General features: G+C 41.7%; 1 protein-coding gene across 1 annotated transcript; it reads left to right on the top strand.

The window, feature by feature from the left end:
- Positions 1-260: 260 nt before the first annotated feature.
- On the top strand, positions 261-2574 carry LOC139540999 (C-C motif chemokine 25-like). Its single transcript, XM_071345138.1, has 5 exons — positions 261-492; positions 1018-1106; positions 1831-1948; positions 2237-2318; positions 2413-2574. Exons 2-5 carry the CDS (start codon positions 1043-1045, stop codon positions 2434-2436), a joined length of 288 nt encoding a protein of 95 aa, XP_071201239.1. The 5' UTR covers positions 261-492; positions 1018-1042; the 3' UTR covers positions 2437-2574.
- Positions 2575-21668: the final 19094 nt, after the last annotated feature.

Genomic DNA, 21668 nt, shown 5'->3' with positions numbered 1-21668 from the left:
TCAATCAATTGCAGACAGTGGATTTCCAGACAGTGCTTTCAGTGCTGTTGTACAAAATATATTTAAGGAGGAGTCTTTGTGTGGTCCGCATTTTCTTGGTTCGAAGGATGTAGTTGATTTTAACAGTTGGTAAATGACTAAAACAAGTTCTGATCCTGTATACTGAGTGCTGGCCTGGCTCCCTGAACCTCAGATCATTCTCTAATAGGAAGGAGGGGCCCTATGTAAGCCCTCCTGAGAAGGGAACGGTTCCACAGTTTGTCACTTATCTTTTCACTGGACTGAGCGAAGAAAAACAGTTCAGTGGCATTCGATTGTGAATCTTGTTCAAATTGTACCTCTTCCCAGCAATTGTAAAACATACAGTGGTTTTCATGCCAGAGGAGGTGTGGCTGATTGAGGTAACAGGGTTGGTGGAGAGGTGAAGGTATCATATAGCAGCTATAAAACAGCCAAGGGAACTCAACGAGGACATTTCTGCTGAGATACCTTGTAAGTTTTGAGGAGCTTATTTGCGGCATGTTCTGCTATGTTGGTGTGTGTAGGCTTTTGTGTTGAGAGGTTGTCAGCGCTGTTTATATGTTGACCTAGTGCGTGTTTATATCCTTGCCTAATGCTGAATTCATACTTCACTAACTTTTGGATTAATGCTGTAAACATTCTGTACTTTTGCATTTCTAACTAATAAAAGACACAAGTTTATACAGCTGGCTCAAGAGACAGAGTTTGGCTTTATCTGATTGGTTGTTAATTTATTAGAACATGGTCAGAGTTTCAGCCAAACAAATGATAGCTGGAGAAAACAGCTGAAGACATCTGGATCTGGTTGACTGGTACCAAAGAAAGAAGTGTTTGTAATCAAGGGGTCAGTGTGGGGGTCTAGTATTGTGGTCCAGAATGGGAACATACTGGTATTGTAGACAGGGTGGTCTCAATACAAACATCACATTGATGATGTGGAGGAGGTATTAAAAAGAGAAAGCTTCACTTGCTTTACATTCTGTCCTGTTCTTGCAGCGGACCATACAGCACCAGTGACACCATGAGGTTCCAGGCTCTGTTCTTTCTCCTGCTCCTGGCATGCATGTACCTCACTCTGGCTCAAGGTAGGCACCATTATTAAACAATCTAAGGAACGGTATTCATATTCTGTAGATTCATTATTATGAAGTTTATGTTCACTGAAATTGGTGTAACAGCGTAAAGCAAGCCTTTCATGTGTTTTGGTTAATTCTCAGTACTTCTTGTAATTTACTTCTTGTTGAAAATAAATCAACTGTACATAGTAGCCTATACTCCACATTTGTACACTTAATGCATTGTTGTGCCTGGAGACCTCATTCTACCTCTGGAATGGAGAAAGGTTGTTCTATGTATTTAAAGTTTTTTTTACAAGCTTCCAATGGTCCATACTTTGTCCAGAAGAGGAATATTTGGCCACTCAAAATAATGTAGATAATTATTTATGGGAAAATTTTAAACTGATGTGTTTGGATATGTCTGTCTCCCCCTCCTTTCAAAACATTGTCTCAAATCGCCTGGCACCAGATTTCACAACACTTTGACGGTAGTTTACATAGCTCATATGCAACTTCAAGCAGCTTAAATATGAAGTCCCTTTGATGTCTCTCTTGCATACATCTGCAATACCTTAACTCATAATTCTTTCTCAAATTACAGAAACTACTCATTACACTAGTTTGCTATTACAATTGCACAATTCAAACCATTTGCTACTGAAATATCCTTACATGACAGTATGTCATGGGTCAGCACAATAAGAGTATAGAGAAGATTGTAACCATTTAACTTCCTCATGCTTGTTGTTAGGGTCGTATGAGAACTGCTGTCTGAGGCATGTTACTGGCCTGAAGAAGAGTACCAAGAGGAATGTTGTAAGCTACAGGATACAGGAAACAGATGGAGGCTGCAACATCAAGGCCGTCGTGTGAGTGTGTTGCAACATGTCCTCACCTTGTCAGCCTGCCCTTTAGCACAATTAAGTGTCCAAATAAAAACAAAGCCACGCATAACAGACAATCATTGTGACACTGGTAGGAACATGTCCTCAAGTTGTGTCAAGAGGACTTGTTCAAAGAGAAATATGAAATAGTTTGTTTTCCTTTTTTTCTCCTCATAGAATGTGAATCTAAAAAACAATACTGGCAATGAGTCTAATGAAAAAATTAATATATATATATATATATATCTCCCACCATGTGTCTAATATCCATAGGTTCACACTGAAGAAAGGGAAGACTGTTTGTGCCAATCCCAGCCACAAATGGGTACAGTATCTGAGGACTGTTGTCGATAAGGTACTACTCTCACTCTTATAACTACATTATTTAGTAAATTCATGTATGTTCGACAAGTTTCCAGTTTCTAATTATGGCCTTTTCTCATCCATAGACTCCAGGGAATGAGGGGATGTAGTTGATCAGTTGCTTCGTTGGAGGATCTTTCAACCAGTGTATGCCAATTTCCAAAAATAGGACAGTCATATCATCCTGTAACTAGAATGTGAACTTCATCATTATATTACTCATTATATTACAGTTTGGCTGAATGAGTTTATATTACATGCTTTTGGGAGGATACCTGAGATTCCATGGTTTAGATGGCTGTTAGCATGAGGTGACTAACCATGCCTGCTTGTAATGTGCCACGGCAGCTTAGCATTATTGTGTGTGAGGGATGGAGGGGGTGGAGCGGGGGGGGGGTGGGGGGGGGGGTTATTCACTAACCTCATGGGTACCGGAAATCGCCCAGAAGTCCTCACAAGGATAGTCAATTAGGGAACATTTTCCCTCATGGGGACATTTCCCACATCCCCACGAGGACAAAGGCTATTTTAAGCTTAGGGGTTAGGTTTAGGTTCAGGGTTAGGTTTCGGGTTAGGGTTCAGGTTAGGGGTTAGGGAAAATAGGATTTTGAATGGAAATCAATTTTAGGTGGGGGGTGGGGCAGAATGCATTGAAAAGCTACAATTACTATTTTGTTAAACCTTGAGACACTACATGACCAAAAGTATGTGGACACCTGCTCTAGCCGAACATCTCATTCCAAAATTATGGCATTAATATGGAGTTGGTCCCCCCTTTGCTGCTATAACAGCCTCCACTCTCCTGGGAAGGCGTTCCACTTTATGTTGGAACCTTGCTGCGGGGACTTGCTTCCATTCAGCCACAAGAACAAATGTGAGGTCGGCATTGATGATGGGGGATTAGGCCTGGCTCACAGTCGATGTTCCAATTCATCCCAAAGGTGTTAAATGGGGTTGAGGTCAGGGCTCTGTGTATGCCAGTCAAGTTCTTCCACACCGATCTTGACAAACCATTTCTGTATGGACCTCACTTTGTGCAAGGGGGCATTGGCATGCTAAAACAGGAAAGGGCCTTCCCCAAACTGTTTGTCACAATGTTGGAAGCACATAATCATCTAGAGTGTCACTGTTTGCTGTAGCTTTAAGATTTCCCTTCACTGGAACTAAGGGGCCTAGCCCGACCCATGAATAACAGCCCCAGACCATTATTCCTCCTCCACCAAACTTTACAGTTGGCACTATGCATTGGGACAGGTAGAGTTCTCCTGGCATCCGCCAAACCAAGATTCATCCGTCGGACTGCCAGATGATTTAGCGTGATTCATCACTCCAGAGAGCGCGCTTCCACTGCTCCAGTCCAATGGCGGTGAGCTTTACACCACTCCAGCTGCTTAGCATTGCACATGGTGATTGTAGGCTTGTGTGCCAGAGGCAGTTTGGAAGTCGGTAGTGAGTGTTGTAACCGAGAACAGACCATTTTTACGCACTGAGTGCTTCAGCACTCGGCGGTCGCGTTCTGTGAGCTTGTGTGGCCTACCCCTTTTACGGCTGAGCCGTTGTTGCTCCTAGACGTTTCCACTTCACAATAACAGCACTTAAAGTTGCCCGGGGTAGCTCTAGTAGGGCAGAAATTTCACAAACTGACTTGTTGGAAAGGTAGCATTCTATGACGGTGCCACGTTGAAAGTCACTGAGCTCTTCAGTAAGGCCATTCTACTGCCAAGGTTTGTCTTTGGAGATTGCATGGGTGTGTGCTCGATTTTATACACCTGTCAGCAACAGGTGTGGCTGAAATAGCCGAATCCACTCATTTGAAAGGGTGTCCACATACTTTTGTATATATAGTATATTTTTCTATCAGTACTATGTGTTAAAAGCAATATTTGTATAACTTCACATTTGTAATAAAGCAAAAAATTATAACAAAATGTTTATTAGCCTCATTCTTATTTATGTGTTTATCAATTCAGGATTTGTTCACCTGTCTATATCAATAATCTCCCCTTCATACTTTTCATTTGTATGATTCTAAGGACAGCTCACTGCACACTACCTGTACTTGAACTCTTTATACACATTGCATTGGAAAAAGAAAACAGACAATTGCTTCACGCCTCAAAGCTTTAGCCCATCTTATTGCCTTCAGCATGAACCTATATGAGTTCTTTGAAGCTTAGCAGTTGTAATGCCACATACTTACCTGAAATGTGATATGATGGACAGAGAATCAATGACAGTTTATACATGCTCATTCTTGCTCCAGTTTCCATGGTACAGTGAGTGTGATGCCCCAGGAGAAATGTCTTTAGTAACTCCAAGGCTCCAATATGCTGCGGGGGGACTAGGTTCCCATGGGAAGATGTATGATTAGACGGTGAAGAATAAATACAGTACATTTAGTTTGAAAGCACACAAACTTCTTTCCCAGGACAGGGCAAATCAAATCAAATTTTATTGGTTGCGTATACAGATTTGCAGATGTTTTCGCAGGTGCAGCGAAATGCTTGTGTTTCTAGCTCTAAAAGTGCCGTAATACCTATATACAAAACAATACACACATAATCCAAAAATAAATTAAGAAATATCAGAACGAGCCATTTCAAAGTCCGGAACATAAATATATATTATAAACTGGATGGTTCTAGCCCAGAATGCTGATTGGCTGAAACATTTATTTTTACTACTCTACGTTGGTAACCAGTTTATAATAGCAATAAGGCACCTCAGGGTTTTGTGATACATGGCCAATATACCACGGCTAAGGGCTGTGTCCTAGTACTCCGCGTTGCGTCGTGCTTTAGAACAGCCCTTAGCCGTGGTATATTGGCCATATACCACACCCCCTCTGGCCTTATTGCTTAATTATAGGCGTGGCTATATATAGTATGGCATTGGTTGAAGCTCAATGTTAATTTCACTCTGCACCTACAGTACATAGCTCACATTCTAGACGTCGTATTAAAACGAGACTATAGCGTCCATAAAGTGACCATTGGACTTAAAAAAGTTTGTTGGTGCAAAAGTTTTTATAAAAAGTATAATTTATCGCTCACATGGGCTAATTTCTGTCCATTAAGAACAAACGATGAGCTACCTTTTTGTAGCATATCTGATGTTAACATATTTTCAGCCAAATTTCAGAGTTCCAAAACCAGGACCAGCAACTCGGTTGCTGCTCAACAGCAACTCGGTTGCTGCTCAACAGCAGCTAGCTAGTATCAGGCTATGAGCTATAATTAGCTAATTAACATCAGTCGGATGAGAAGCATGCTACAAGCAAAGGAAGCTTTTAGCATCTCCATACATACAAGCCGCATACAAACCACTGATTCGCACCATTGGAACGTTTACATTTTAAAAAGTCAATAAATCAATTTAATATACACCATCATAATAAATCCATTATTTAGTTTAGGCAGCTCTAAAGAAACGTTGTGATATGAAGAAAATGTATTTCAGAAGAACAGAATATGAGTTGGCCTACTGTATGTTATCTGGCTATGTGCCATGCCATAGTCTGTAGGCTTGTTCAACTTTAGTTGTGAATGACAGAAACCTTAGAATGTCTTAGAAATCAAACCATATATGGGCTGCATGATGTCAGTGGTGTAAAGTACTTTAAGTAAAAATACGTAAGTCGTTTTATGGGGTATCTTTTCTTTACTTTACTATTTATGTTTTTGACAACTTTTCCTCCACTACATTCCAAAAGAAAATAATGTTCTTTTTACTCCTTACATTTTCCCTGACACCCAAAAGTACTCGCTACATTTTGAATGCTTAGCAGGACAGGAAAACTGTCTAATTCACGCACTTATCAAGAGAACATCCCTGGTCATCCCTACTGCCTCAGATCTGGCAGACTCACTAAACACAAATGCTTTGTTTGTAAATTATGTCTGAGTGTTTAACTGTGCCCCTGGCTATCCTTACATTTAAAAAACAAGATAATCGTGTCGTCTGGTTTGCTTAATATAAGAAATTTTTAATGATTTATACTTTTACTTTTGATACAAAAGTACATTTAAAACTTTTACTCAAGTAGTATTTTGTTGGGTGACTTTCACTTTCACTTGAGTAATTTTCTTTTGAGGTATCTTTACTTTTACTCAATTATGAAAATGGGGTACTTTTTCTGCAAAAGAAAGCTTGCTCTGTTAGTTGCCTCAGGCTGCACACGCTCTGTCATCAAGTCATCATATTTTGACCCATCAGACTCTTCTCAATTTAATCTTGTCTTCACTAATATGTAAAATAAGTTTCGATTTAGAATGGTCCATTATCAAATGGCAGAACAAAAATATATGTAATCCTTATGCACTTGAATAGATAATAGGGGCAACTTTCTTGCCATTAGGCTACTCTGTTATTTCACTCCACACATCAACCACTGTTTGAGGAACATGCAGCCTCTCGCTGCACAACATGTGATATTCCACCCAGATGTATTAATTAATTAATTTCCAAATTCTCACTCAGCCGACTTATTCAATACTTTCAGAGTCACTTATAGGAACTGGTATCGTGCTTAATGTCCAGCAGCTGTTGATATTCACCACCTCCCCTCTTTAAAGGGAGAATCCATATGTTTTGCATAAATGCAAATAGGCATGTCTATGAAGTAGTAGCCAGGGCACGGCTTCCCGGTGGCAATGGAATTTAAGCTTACGAGTGTATTAACGACGCATCGTTTCTATAATGGCTGAAGAACCAAAACACCACATAACTTTCAATAGGTGCATGGTTAGAGCATGTGTCAATACTGAAGGATCGAAAGAAAGGCAGCGCTGCTCTCTGATCAGCGTTCTCCATTCAAAGCTTACCTCAACATTAGATACTGATGACGGATCAGTTCCTAGAAAGAAATGATCACCTATGGTTGCAAATATTGAGGCGGCTGATTCTAATGCTTAGGCAATGCACTAAATCGAATATTTGGCACATCATTGCGCACGTTATTAGGCCTAGACATTGAATTGAGGCAAAAGTTACAGACAGTAGGCTATATTAGTGATGCAGAGAGTGGCTCGCGAGTGGCGCAGCGGTCTAAGGCGCTGCATCTCAGTGCAAGAGTCAACACTACAGTCACTGGTTCGAATCCAGGCTGAATCACATACGGCTGAGATTGGGAGTCCCACAGGGCAGAGCACAATTGGCCAAGTAAACTTTAGGTTTGGTTGTCATTTTAAATAATAATTTGTTAGAAGTTATTTTTATAGTCAGGTTTGTAGGCCTCCTTGCTCACACATGCTTTTTCAGTTCTGCCCACAAATGTTCTATAGGATTGAGGTCAGGGCTTTGTGATGGCCACTCCAATACCTTGACATTGTTGTCCTTAGGCCATTATGCCACAACTTTGGAAGTATGCTTGGGGTCATTGTCCATTTGGAAGACCCATTTGTGACCAAGCTTTAACTTCCTGACTGATGTCTTGAGATGTTCCTTCAATATATCCACAATTTTCCTTCCTTTTGATGCCATCTATTTTGTGAAGTGCACCAGTCCCTCCTGCAGCAAAGCACCCCCACAACATGATGCTGCCACCCCCGTGCTTCACGGTTGGGATGGTGTTCTTCGGCTTGCAAGCCTCCCCCTTTTTCCTCCAAACATGATGGTCAAACAGTTCTATTTTTGTTTCATCAGACCAGAGGACATTTCTCTAAAATGTACGATCTTTGTCCCGATGTGCAGTTGGAAACCATGGTCTGGCTTTTTTATGGCGGTTTTGGAGCAGTGGCTTCTTCCTTGCTGAGCGGCCTTTCAGGTTATGTCGATATAGGTACCGTTTTACTGTAGTTATAGATACTTTTGTACCTGCTTCCTCCAGCATCTTCACAAGGTCCTTTGCTGTTGTTCTTGGATTGATTTGCACTTTTCGCACCAAAGTACGTTCATCTCTAGGAGACAGAACACGTCTCCTTCAAGAGCGGTATGATGGCTGTGTGATCCCACGGTGTTGATACTTGCGTATTATTGTTTGTACAGATGAAAGTGGTACATTAAGGCATTTGGAAATTGCTCCCAAGGATGAACCAGACTTTTGGAGGTCTACAATTTCTTTTGAGGTCTTGGCTGATTTCTTTTGATTTTCCAATGATGTCAAGCAAAGAGGAACTGAGTTTGAAGGTAGGCCTTGAAATACATCCACAGATACACCTCCAATTGACTCAAATGATGTCAATTAGCCTATCAGAAGCTTCTAAAGCCATGACATCCTTTTCTGGACTTTTCCAAGCTGTTTAAAGGCAGTCAACTTAGTGTATGACCCACTGTAATTGTGATAGTGACATATAAGTATTATAATCTGTCTGTAAACAATTGTTGGAAAAATTACTCGTGTCATGCACAAAGTAGATGTCCTAACCGACTTGCCAAAACTATAGTTTGTTAACAAGAAATTTGTTGAGTGGTTGAAAAATGTATTGACGCTAACCAAAGTGTATGTAAACTTCCGACTTTAACTGTATATATTAGCGAGTAGAACTCAATTGATTGAACATGATTGAATATAATGTAAATATATAGGCTACTATCTTTTAATGCAGTCATCTTGGTTTTTATTTAAAGCATATTTTTACCCTTTGCTTGTTTATAACAATTGCAAAGACACGGGCAACTTTAATGTAGTCAACGTCATTTTTTTTTACCTTTATTTAACGAGGCAAGTCACTTAAGAACACATTCTTATTTACAATGCCGGACTACCCCGGCCAAACCCTAACGACGTTGGGTGTCACGTTCCTGACCTGTTTTCTGTTGTGTTTGTATTATTTAGTTGGTCAGGGCGTGAGTTGGGGTGGGTTGTCTGTCATTTTCTATGTGGGGTTGTTTGTGTTCGGCCGGGTATGATTCTCAATCAGAGGCAGCTGTAGATCGTTGTCCCTGATTGAGAATCATACGTTGTGCCACACGGGACTGTTTGTCGGTTTTCGATTTGTTATTTTGTTTCATGTGTAGTGTTCAGTTCGTTGCAAATAAATTATGGACACTAGCCACTCCGCATATTGGTCTGATCCTTCGCGCCTCTCCTCGTCCGAGGAGGAGGAATTAGAAAGCCGTAACATTGGGCCAATTGTGCGCCGCCTTATGGGACTCCTTTTCATGGCCGGTTGTGATACAGCCTGGAATCAAGACAGGGTCTGTAGTGACACCTCTAGCACTGAGCTGCAGTGCCTTAGACCGCTGCGCCACTCGGGAGCCCATGAAGTTATCGGCGGTCACAGAGACAGAAACATCCTGATTCTATGTTTCACAGAGATGATCTGTGTATAAAGTGACGAAAGGCAAAAAAGCATCAAACGACCCAGCTGTTCTACGAGTGGTCTGGGGCAATAGGTAAATAATGAGTGTTTTCAAGTGCAACTTTAATAACAATGGTTTTGGGAATCATGCGCACCACAATGCCTACTCCCCCCATGCTCTACCAAGGTTTTCCAGCACACAGCTTTGACATACTACAATAGCTACGTTGGTATATTGTACTTCAAACAATGTGTATGCAGGTTGCTTAGGAGTCAAACCTTAAACAGCCTAATTCATACTCTTCAGAGGAATGGACTTTACAGTGTCCTGCTATTAAAATAATGTATATATACAATACGAGTCAAAACCTACTCATTCCAGGGTTTTTCTTATTCTCTAAGCTATTTTCTGTCATGTTGTATAATGATAGGAAACAGGAGCAGGAATACAAAATTGTTTTTTTTATTTCTCTACCTAAAATAGTGTAAGTCATGGACATGACGGGGACGAAGCCCAAAGGAAACACGTGTGTGAATATATATATATATATATAAACACAGAGCTGTAACCCAAACAAAGAGCGACGTGTAAACGTCTAATAAATACACAGGACGAGACCCGAAAATAACAAGTACACACTAACACGAAAGCCGATACAACAGAGCACACATACTCACAAGACCAACGGACATGGAACAATAATCAACAAGAACAATGTTGAACAGAGGGCACATATATACACATAGTAATCAGGGGGAATGGGAACCAGGTGTGCGTAATGAGACAAGGCAGTCCGGGGTTGCTGGTAATGATCCAGTTCAGTGACGCCCTGAAGGCCGGTGACATAGACCCCGGAGCTGAGCTGGTGAAAGGGGGAATCGGTTACATTTTCTACATTGTAGAATAATAGTGAAGACATTAAAACTATGAAATAACACATATGGAATCATGTAGTAACCAAAAATGTGTTAAACAAATCTAAATCTATTTTATATTTGAGATTCTTTAAAATAGCTACTCTTTGCCTTGATGGCAGCTTTGCACACTCTTGACCATGAGGTGACTTTAAAACAGTTACAGAGTTTAATGGCTGTGATAGGAGAAAAATGAGGATGGATCAACGACATTGTAGTTACTCCACAATACTAACCTAATTGACAGAGTGAAAAGAAGGAAGCTTGTACGGAATAAAAATATTCCGAAACATGCATCCTGTTTGCAACAAGGCACTAAAGTAATACTGAATAGAATGTGGCAAAGCAATTAACTTTTTTGTCCTTGTAACGTTTGTCCTGGAAAGAAGGTGACCAAAACGCAGCGTGGTAAGTGTTCATTGTAATTTAACAAAATAACCTGAACACTGAAACAACAAAGAGAGTGAAAGAAACAGTTCTGTCTGGTGCAACAACACAAAACAGAAAACAACTACCCACAACACACAGGTGGAAAAGGGCTACCTAAGTATGGTTCTCAATCAGAGACAACGATAGACAGCTGCCTCTGATTGAGAACCACACTTGGCCAAACATATAGAAATGGAAAACATAGAACAAAACATAGAATGCCCACCCCAACTCACTCCCTGACCAACCAAAATAGAGATATAAAAGGATCTCTAAGGTCAGGGTGTGACAGTCCTGAATACAAAGTGTTATGTTTGGGGCATACTGTATCCAATACAACAAATGACTGAGTACCACTCTCCATATTTTCAAGCATAGTGGTGACTGCATTATGTTATGGGTATATCTTTAGTCGTTAAGGCTGGGGAGTTTTTCAGGATAAAAAAGGAACAGAATGGAGTTAATCACAGGCAAAATCCTGGAGGAAAACTTGGTTCAGTCTGGTTTCCACCAGACACTGGGAGATGAATTCACCTTTCAGCAGGACAATAACCTAAAACACAAGGCCAAATGTACACTGGAGTTCCTTACCAAGAAGACAGTTAATGCTCCTGAGTGGCCGAGTTCCAGTTTTGACTTAAATCTACTTGAAAATCTATGGCAAGAACTGAAAATGGTTGCGTAGCGAAGATCATCAACCAATTTGACATTGCTTGAAGAATATTTAAAAGAACAATGTGCAAATGTTGCACAATCTAAGCACGGAAAGCTCTTAGAGATTTACCCAGAAAGACCCACAGCTGTAATCGCTGCCAAAGGTGCTTCTACACCAAAGTATTGACTCAGGGGTGAGAATACTTACGTAAAAATCCAAATAACTTCACAGCTCTTCATTGTAAAGGGTTTAAACACTGTTTCCCATGCTTGTTCAATGAATCATAAACAATTAATGAACATGCACCTATGGAACGGTCGTTAAGACACTAAGAGCTTACAGACGGTAGGCAATTAAGGTCACAGTTATGAAAACTTAGGACACTAAAGAGGCCTTTCTACCGACTCAAAAAAACACCAAAAGAAAGATGTCCAGGGTCCCTGCTCATCTGCATGAATGTGCCTTAGGCATGCTGCAAGGAGGCATGAGGACTGCAGATGTGGCCAGGGCAATAAATTGCAATGTCCGTACTGTGAGACGCCTAAGACGGCGCTACAGGGAGACAGGACGGACAGCTGATTGTCCTCGCGATGGCAGACCACGTGTAAAATCACCTGCACAGGATCGGTACATCAGAACATCACACCTGCGGAACAGGTACAGGATGGCAACAACATCTGCCCGAGTTACACCAGGAACGCACAATCCCTCCATCAGTGCTCAGACTGTCCGCAATCGGCTGAGAGAGGCTGGACTGAGGGCTTGTAGGCCTGTTGTAAGGCAGGTCCTCACCAGACATCACCGGCAACAACGTCGCCTATGGGCACAAACCCACCATTGCTGTACCAGACAGGACTGGCAAAAAGTGCTCTTCACTGACGAGTCGTGGTTTTGTCTCACCATGGATGATCGTCGGATTCGCGTTTATCGTCGAAGGAATGAGCATTACACCGAGGCCTGTACTCTGGAGCGGGATCGATTTGGAGGTGGCGAGTACGTCATAGTCTGGAGCGGTGTGTCACAGCATCATCAGACTGAGCTTGTTGTCATTGCAGGCAATCTCAATGCTGAGCGTTACAGGGAAGACATTACATTTTACATTTACATTTTAGTCATTTAGCAGACGCTCTTATCCAGAGCGACTTACAGTAGAGTGCATACATTTTATTTAAAAAAATTTACATACTGAGACAAGGATATCCCTACCGGCCAAACCCTCCCTAACCCGGACGACGCTATGCCAATTGTGCGTCGCCCCACGGATCTCCCGGTTGCGGCCGGCTGCGACAGAGCCTGGGCGCAAACCCAGCCCAGCCTGGGCGCGAACCCAGAGACTCTGGTGGCGCAGCTAGCACTGCGATGCAGTGCCCTAGACCACTGCGCCACCCTAGACCACTGCGACATCCTCCTCCCTCATGTGGTACCCTTCCTGCAGGCTCATCCTGACATGACCCTCCAGCATGACAATGTCACCAGCCATACTGCTCGTTCTGTGCGTGATCTCCTGCAAGACAGGAATGTCAGTGTTCTGCCATGGCCAGCGAAGATCCCGGATCTCAATCCCATTGAGCACGTCTAGGACCTGTTGGATCGGAGGGTGAGGGCTAGGGCCATTACTCCCAGAAATGTCCAGGAACTTGCAGGTACGTGCCTTGGTGGAAGAGTGGGGTAACATCTCACAGGAAGAACTGGAAAATCTGGTGCAGTCCATGAGGAGGAGATGCACTGCAGTACTTAATGCAGCTGGTGGCCACACCAGATACTGACTGTTAATTTTGACAGTCCCCTTTGTTCAGGGACACATTATTCAATTTCTGTTAGTCACATGTCTGTGGAACTTGTTCAGTTTATGTCTCTGTTGTTGAATCTTGTTATGTTCATACAAATATTTACACATGTTAAGTTTGCTAAAAATAAACGCAGTTAACAGTGAGATGGCGTTTATTTTTTTGCTGAGTTTATTTTTCTTGCCTATATTGAATGCATCATTTTAACATTCACATTGCAGGTTGGATAAAGTATGTGAACCCATAGGCTAATGACTTCTCCAAAAGCTAATTGGAGTCAGGAGTCAGCTAACCTGGAGTCCAATCAATGAGACCAGATTGAAGATGTTGGTTAGAGCTGCCCTGTCCTATAAAAAATTCTCACAAAATTTGAGTTTGCTATTCACAAGAAGCATTGCCAAATCAAATCAAATCAATCAAATGTTTATTGGTCCCATACACATGGTTAGCAGATGGTATTGCGAATATAGCGAAATGCTTATGCTTCTAGATTCCTCAGTACAGCAGTATCTAACAGGTAATATCTAACAATTTCACAACAAAACCTAATATCTAACAAATTCCACAACAAAACCTAATAAACACAATCTAGTAAAATAATGGGAAAAGAATATATAAATATAAGATATATGGATGAGCAGTGACAGAGCGGCTAAGATGCAATAGATAGTAAAGAATAAATAGTGTAGTATACAGTATACAGTATATACATATGAGATAAGTATTGCGAGATAGGTAAACATTCTTATTGTGGCATTATTAAAGTGTTGAGTGTTCCATTTATTAAAGTGGCCAATGATATCAAGTCTGTAGGTAGGCAGCTGCCTCTCTGTGCTAGTGATGGCTGTTTAACAATCTGATGGCCTTGAGATAGAAGCTGTTTTCAATCTCTCTGTCCCAGCTTTGATGCATCTGTACTGACCTCGCCTTCTGGATGAACAGGGTGAACAAGCAGTGGCTCGGGTGGTTATTGTCCTTGATGATCTTTTTTGCCTTCCTGTGACATCGGGTGTTGTAGATGTCCTGGATGCGCTGTTGCACCTTCTTCACCACACTGTCTGTGTGCGAGGAACTTAAAACTTTCCACCTTCTCCACTGCTGTCCCATCTTTGTGGATAGGGGGGTACTCCCTCTGCTGTTTCCTGAAGTCCACGATCATCTCTTTTGTTTTGCTGACATTGAGTGAGAGGTTATTTTCCTGACACCACACTCCGAGGGCCCTCACCTCCTCCCTGTAGGCTGTCCGTCGTTGTTGGTAATCAAGATATCTACCACTGTTGTGTCATCTGCAAACTTGATGATTGAGTTGGATTCGTGCATGGCCACGCAGTTGTGGATGAACAGAGAGTACAGGAGGGGGCTGAGAACGCACCCTTGTGGGACCCCAGTGTTGAGGATCAGTGGAGTGGAGATGTTGTTTCCTGCCTTCACCACCTGGGAACGGCCCTTCAGGAAGTCCAGGACCCAGTTGCACAGGGCGGGGTCAAGACCCAGGGACTCAAGCTTAATTATGAGTTTGGACGGTACTATGGTGTTGAATGCTGAGCTGTAGTCAATGAACAGCATTCTTACATAGGTATTCCTCTTGTCCAGATGGGATAGGGCACTGTGCAGTGTGATGGCGATTGTATCGTCTCTGGACCTATTGGGGCGGTAAGCAAATTGAAGTGGGTCTAGGGTGACAGGTAGGGTTGGAGGTGATATGATCCTTGACTAGTCTCTCAAAGCACTTCATGATGACAGAAGTGAGTGCTATGGGGCGATAGTCATTTAGTACAGTTACCTTGGCTTTCTTGGGAATAGGAACAATGGTGGCCATCTTGAAGTATGTGGGAACAGCAGACTGGGATAGGGATTGATTGAATATGTCTGTAAACACACCAGCCAGCTGGTCTGCGCATGCTCTGAGGACGCGGCTAGGGATGCCGTCTGGGCCGGCAGCCTTGCGAGAGTTAATATGTTTAAATGTTTTATTCACGTCGGCCATGGAGAAGGAGAGCCCACAATCTTTGGTAGCGGTTTGTGTCAGTGGCACTGTGTTGTCCTCAAAGCACGCAAAGAAGTTGTTTAATTTGTCTGGAAGCAAGATATCGATGTCAGCGACGGGCCTGGTTTTCTTTTTGTAATTGACTGTAGACCCTGCCACATACATCTCGTGTTTGAGCCATTGAATTGGGACTCCACTTTGTCTCTATACCTACACTTTGCTTGTTTGATTGCCTTACGGAGGGAATAACTACACTGTTTGTATTTGGCCATATTCCCAGTTGCCTTGCCATGATTAAATGCTGTGGTACGTGCTTTCAGTTTTGCACTAATGCTGCCATCAATCCACGGTTTCTGATTAGGGAAGGTTTTAATTGTCACAGTGGGTACACTTCCTTATAAACTCACTCACAAGTCAGCGTAAATGTCAATGTTGTTATCTGAGGCTACCCGGAACATATCGCAGTCAACGTATCAAAGCAATCTCGAACCATGCCTTGAACAAAAGAGATCTCAGAAGATTAAGAATTGTTGACTTGCATAAAGCTGGAAAGAGTTACAAAAGTATCTCTAAAAGCCTTGATGTTCATCAATCCACGGTAAGACAAAATGTCTATAAATGGAGAGATTTTAGCACTGTTGCTATTCTCCCTAGCAGTGGCTGTTTTTCAAAGATGACTGCAAGAGCACAGCGCGGAATGCTCAATGAGGTTAAGAAGAATTCTAGTGTCAGCTAAAGACTTAAAGAAATATCTGTCACGCCCTGACCTTAGAGATCCTTATTATTCTCTATGTTTGGTTAGGTCAGGGTGTGACTCGGGTGGGAAAGTCTATGTTTTCTATTTCTTTGTTTTTGGCCGAGTGTGGTTCCCAATCAGAGGCAGCTGTCTATCATTGTCTCTGATTGGGGATCATATATAAGTTGTCATTTTCCTTTTGGGTTTTGTGGGATCTTGTTTTCTGTTTAGTGTCTGTGCCTGACAGAACTGTTCACCTTCATTTTTTGTCGTTGTTATTTTGGTGTTATCAATAAAAAGACGATGTACGCCTACCACGCTGCGCCTTGGTCCACTCTTCATTCTACAAACGAGAGCCGTTACATAATCTGGAACATGATAACATCTCTATTGACGAGTATACGATACGTAAAACACTACATAATAATGGTGTTCATGAGAGGACACCACAGAAGAAGCCACTGCTGTCCCCAAAAAACATTGCTGCACGTCTGAAGTTCGCAAAAGAGTACCTGGATGTTCCGCAGTGCTACTGCTGCTTTGCTGCCTCAGGACCTGGACAGCTTGCTATCATTTACGGAAAATTCATTCCCAAGTTTATCAAGGCATTTTGCAGGAGAATGTAAGGCTATCTGTCCGTCAATTGAAGCTCAACAGAAGTTGGGTGATGCACCAGGACAATGACCCAAAACACAGAAGTAAATCAACAACAGAATGGCTTCAAACAGAAGAAAATATGCCTTCTGGAGTGGCCCAGTCAGAGTCCTGACCTCATCTTGATTGAGATGCTGTGGCATGACCTCACGAGAGCGTTTCCTACCAGACATCCCAAGAATATTGCTGAATTGAAACAGTTTTGTAAAGACGAACGGTCCAAAATACCTCCTGACCGTTGTGCTGAAAACTACAGAAAACGTTTGGTTGAGGTTAATGCTGCCAAAAGAGGGTCAACCAGTTATTAAATCCAAGGGTTTACATACTTTTTCCACCCTGCACTGTGAACGTTTACACATTGTGTTCAATAAAGACATGAAAACACATACTTTTTTGTGCATTATTAGTTTAATCAGACTGTGTTTGTCTATTGTTGTGACTTAGATCATATTTGATCAGATCAAATTTTATGACCAATTTATGCAGAAATCCAGGTAATTGCAAAGGGTTCACATACTTTTTCTTGCCACTATATCCTCCAAACACTGGCTTCGAGGGCATAAACACTTTTTTACAACGGGTTACCAACATATTCAAATAATGATTGACATTTTCATTAAAAACATTGTTTTGATAAATTTAATCATACTATTTCATCCTTCCACAAGATATAGTCCCGACACTGTTCTGTATCTATGGATGCGACCCAGTCATTCGTTCTAAATGTTCTTATCTCTTGCTTGCTTGCTAGCCAACTACTGCTAACTTACAGTCACGTCAAAAAGTGTAGCCAGAATAACAGCAAAGTAGCTGCATTTGCATTTGTTTTAGCTGTTTTCTAGTGACATGTATTTGGATACATCCATCACAATGAGCTAATGAGGCGCTATTTCACCTGGTATAGAAAATGTGCTCTCTCGTCAGGACACAGTTGTTCAGAGGAGCTAGCCAACAACACAGCTAAAACAATCACTTCAAACTGAAGCTGGAAAGACTGCAAAGTAGTTGCACTTCGTTTCGTTTGACCTTTTTCAATGACATTTCTCTGTATATATCCCCGGGACGTCTTCCTTCCGTTCCTGAGCAGGAGGAAGAGGTCGGCATACCTTCCTCCCAGATGTTTGTCCGCCGCTGTCATCGTACCTGGAGGAGAGCCCGGTCAGCCCTTCTCAAGACCACCTCCAGGTATCGACGACAAGCGGACCGCCACCGGACCCCGGCACCCTGGTATCGTCTCGGGCAGAAGGTACGGCTGTCCACCCGGGATCTGCCCCTCCGGGTGGAATCCCACAAACTTTCCCCATCCCTGTCCCTTTCCCCATCTCTGAGGTCATTAGCCCCTCTGCTGTTTGTCTTCTGTTGCCCCTTCCATCCGCATACATCCCGCTTTTCATGTGTCTAAAATCAAACCCATGTCTCACAGCCCTTTGTCTCCTGTTTCCTGTTACTGACCTCTGCCTGCCCTTGACCTGTCGTTTTGCCTGCCCCCTGTTCTAGTAATCCTTTTTTTTTACTTCGACACTGTCTGCATCTGGGTCTTCCCTAAAACGTGAAAGTAAACATTATTAAAGTGACCAGTGTTCAATGACTCCATGTACATAGGGCAGCCGTCTCTAACGTGCAGGGTAGCGTACCGGATGGTAGCCGGCTAGTAACAGTAATTAAGGTTCAGGGCAGGGTACAGGACAGAGGCTGACTAGTGGTGACTGTTTAACAGTCTGATGGCCTGGAGATAGAAGCTGTTCATCAGTCTTTCGATCCTAGCTTTGATGCACCTGTACTGTCTCTGCCTTCTAGATGGTAGCTGTGTGAACAGGCTGTGGCTCGGGTGGCTGAGGTCCTTGATGATCTTCTTGGCTTTCCTGTGACACCGGGTGCTGTAGATATCCTGGAAGGCAGGCAGTGTGCCCCCGGTGATGCGTTGGGGTGACCGCACCACCATCTGGAGAGCCCTGCCGTTGCGGACATATCACTTTCTTTGCATAATAGCGAGCTAGAACACTTATTAATGCTGATTTGAAACTATTACTCAGTACAGCATCCTATACATCTGACCGACTGCTTCCGGTATATACTGAGTGTACAAAACATTAGGAACACCTTCCTAATATTGAGTTGCACACCCTTTTTACCCTCAGAACAGCCTCAATTCGTTGGGGACATGGGCTCTACAAGGTGGCAAAAGGGTTCCACAGGGATGCTGGCCCATGTTGACTCCAATGCTTTCCACAGTTGTGTCAAGTTGGCTGGATGTCCTTTGGGTGGTGAACCATTCTTGATACACACGGGAAACTGTTGAGTGTGAAAAACCCAGCAGCATTGCGGTTCTTGACATACTCAAACCAGTGCAACTGGCACCTACTGTCGTACCCCATTCAAAGGCACTTCAATCTTTTGTCTTGCCCATTCACCCTCTGAATGGCACACATACACAGTCCATGTTTCAATTGTTTCAATGCTTAGAAATCCTTCTTTAACCTGTCTCTTCCCCTTCACCTACACTGATTGAAATGGATTTAACAAGTGACATCCATAAGGGATCATAGCTTTCACCTGGACTCACCTGGTCAATCTATGCCATGGAAAGAGCAGATGTTCCTAATGTTTTGTACACCCAGTATAAACCTCATACCCAACTTACACTGATCAAGATATGATTTTCAAAATACAGAACATGTGCTATCTATGATCAATGTTCCAGAACTCTGACTTTTTGTATTTGCCAAGACAGACAAAGGCAAAGTTGTTTTTGGCATGTACCTCATGTTTCTCAACAGTGTCACCTGAGTGGAGAGAATAATAAGTGACGAAATAGGTACAGTTAATCTGAAAGCTATTGCTGTAATGTCCAAAGGAAACAGGGCTAAACATTTGAATTAGAGCAGATATTCACTGCTAGTGACTCAGTGCTCAGTGCATACAAGTTAGATGTGTTTATTTAAAAGGAGCACGGGGATATGAAGTACTGACTAAAGTATCTCTGTGTAAGCACGGTGTGAATTAGCTTTTTATTACATTCTTGCTCATCCACTCAACAAGTTTTTGCACATACCGAACTGTCATTCCAATAAAAAATGTTCAGTTAAAACTGAAATTAATTGAGTAATTGTGTAATTAAGTGTGTACAAAGTTCCCCTTTGCTATTATCTCTGTCTATTAATTTTGACATATCTTCTGCACAGGTGCTTTCAACACGTCATTATAATATTCAGGAGAGGGAACTGTTGAACTGTAGAAAGAATCATTTGTTTTTCATTGAGGGACAATGAATTCAAGTCGTAACCACATTGACTCAGCTAAGACATAAAGCTACCCAGAACCTTAGCATGTCAAACAGACCATTCCCAAAGATTACATGGGATGATGGATATGATTAGTTATTCCTTATCATAATGCTCCAGTCAGAAAAAATGTACTGGTGTTCTTTCAATTTGATGTATTAGCTTGCACTCTTGAAGACAAAAGGACATAGTCAAAGCGATTTTTAGACCTATTGAGCATAGCTTAAAAAATGATAAATTCTAAGGGTTCAAGTCAAGTCAGGACTCCACTTTGGCACTAGCTTGGGGTAATTTGATAGTTTGTCTCTCCATCATTTGTTCACATGCTTGCCTTAACAGGATAAAGGCAAGATTGGGGTTCATCTCATTATTTCAAAATGTACTGCATTGTCAGACTGCCAATTAATGGAGAAACATGACAGGTGCAGGTGCAAACTTGTAGAACCTACGCACAAGAATGAGAGAAAAGTGAAAGTGTTGACAGCTTCTATCACTGCTTAGAGCACAGAGGTTAGTAATACTCTCATGGGAAATGAGTGTTGAGTAAGATAAGAGGACAGATAGAGAAACTGCTAATGTTTATACAAGCTAATCGTCTTGATTTTTATGAGAGCGTAAGTTGGGTGACCTCATAAGAACCTGTGACACTTTAACTCCTTAAGTACAAAACCTCTAAAAAGGCATTGGAAGTTGTATATCTTTCATTGTCTTTAACTGATAATATACAAACATACTCTTTAGTTTCTATTTTCTGAAAGACGCCGAGGTTCTGTGAGGTCCATGATGTAATAAATTAACAAATACGTGCCTCAAATACACAGATCATATTCAAATTCTACGTATAAGACTTCCAATCAGGGGATACTCACAATATAGACTTGCCAGTCTTCCCTGAAGTCCTTTCCACAGTTAGTGCCTTCTGCCTACTTCGGAGAGGATACACTTGTCATGTGACGCCCCAAGCAAGATGGCCCCTCAACTCCCAAGAGTGATGGATAACAAATTAAAAATAACAATGAGTTTGACTTGTTTATCTTTTATTTAAAAATGTATTTAAAAAGTATGGTAATACACAATGCAATAGATTTTTTTATATACTCATATCAGGTTCAGATTCAAATGATATGTTTCTCTTGAGCATTAATGTGCACCCCCAATTGCAAATATGTGAACGAAGTATATCAGTAAAGCATTTATAAAATGATTGTACATATTTAGCTTCATAAGCAATCTGTTACTGCAGTTTAATTGCATGATATCAAAGTAAAGACAATAATTTTCAGACAAAACATTGCACTTCCAAGCCATTGAATAGCCAAAATAAAGATCTGTGCATGTGCTCTACTATGTACAAGAAATCTGTTTTACACATTTTAAATGTGAATAGCACATTATATAATTTACAAATATATAAACTGAAGATTATATTTGTTATATTTACATGAATGTTTAAGGCATACAAGTGTTTAAGGATAAACCTAAGTATTGTAGACCTAAGTATTGCAATGAAAATATCAGGGCATGGGCCCGCACAAGGTGCCTGACTCCCTTACAATTCATATCTGGACAAAGCACTTTTCCTGTATCACAACAAAGAAAGATTAGCCATGCCCTTGCACAACCCCGGTTATATTTTGATGAAGCACTGGACTAAGTA

The sequence above is a fragment of the Salvelinus alpinus genome, chromosome 16 (genome assembly GCF_045679555.1).
Source record: "Salvelinus alpinus chromosome 16, SLU_Salpinus.1, whole genome shotgun sequence".
Taxonomy (NCBI): Eukaryota; Metazoa; Chordata; class Actinopteri; order Salmoniformes; family Salmonidae; genus Salvelinus; species Salvelinus alpinus.
The sequence above is the reverse complement of the archived record's forward strand: the minus strand, read 5'-3'. Positions and strand labels throughout refer to the sequence as shown.

Bases quoted from the DNA above. Each gene is read 5' to 3' on its own strand.
- LOC139540999 (XM_071345138.1), top strand. From the start codon at position 1,043: ATGAGGTTCCAGGCTCTGTTCTTTCTCCTGCTCCTGGCATGCATGTAC. The intron at 1,107-1,830 runs GTAGGCACCATT...GCTTGTTGTTAG, and splicing joins GTACCTCACTCTGGCTCAAG to GGTCGTATGAGAACTGCTGT. The intron at 1,949-2,236 runs GTGAGTGTGTTG...TAATATCCATAG, and splicing joins TGCAACATCAAGGCCGTCGT to GTTCACACTGAAGAAAGGGA.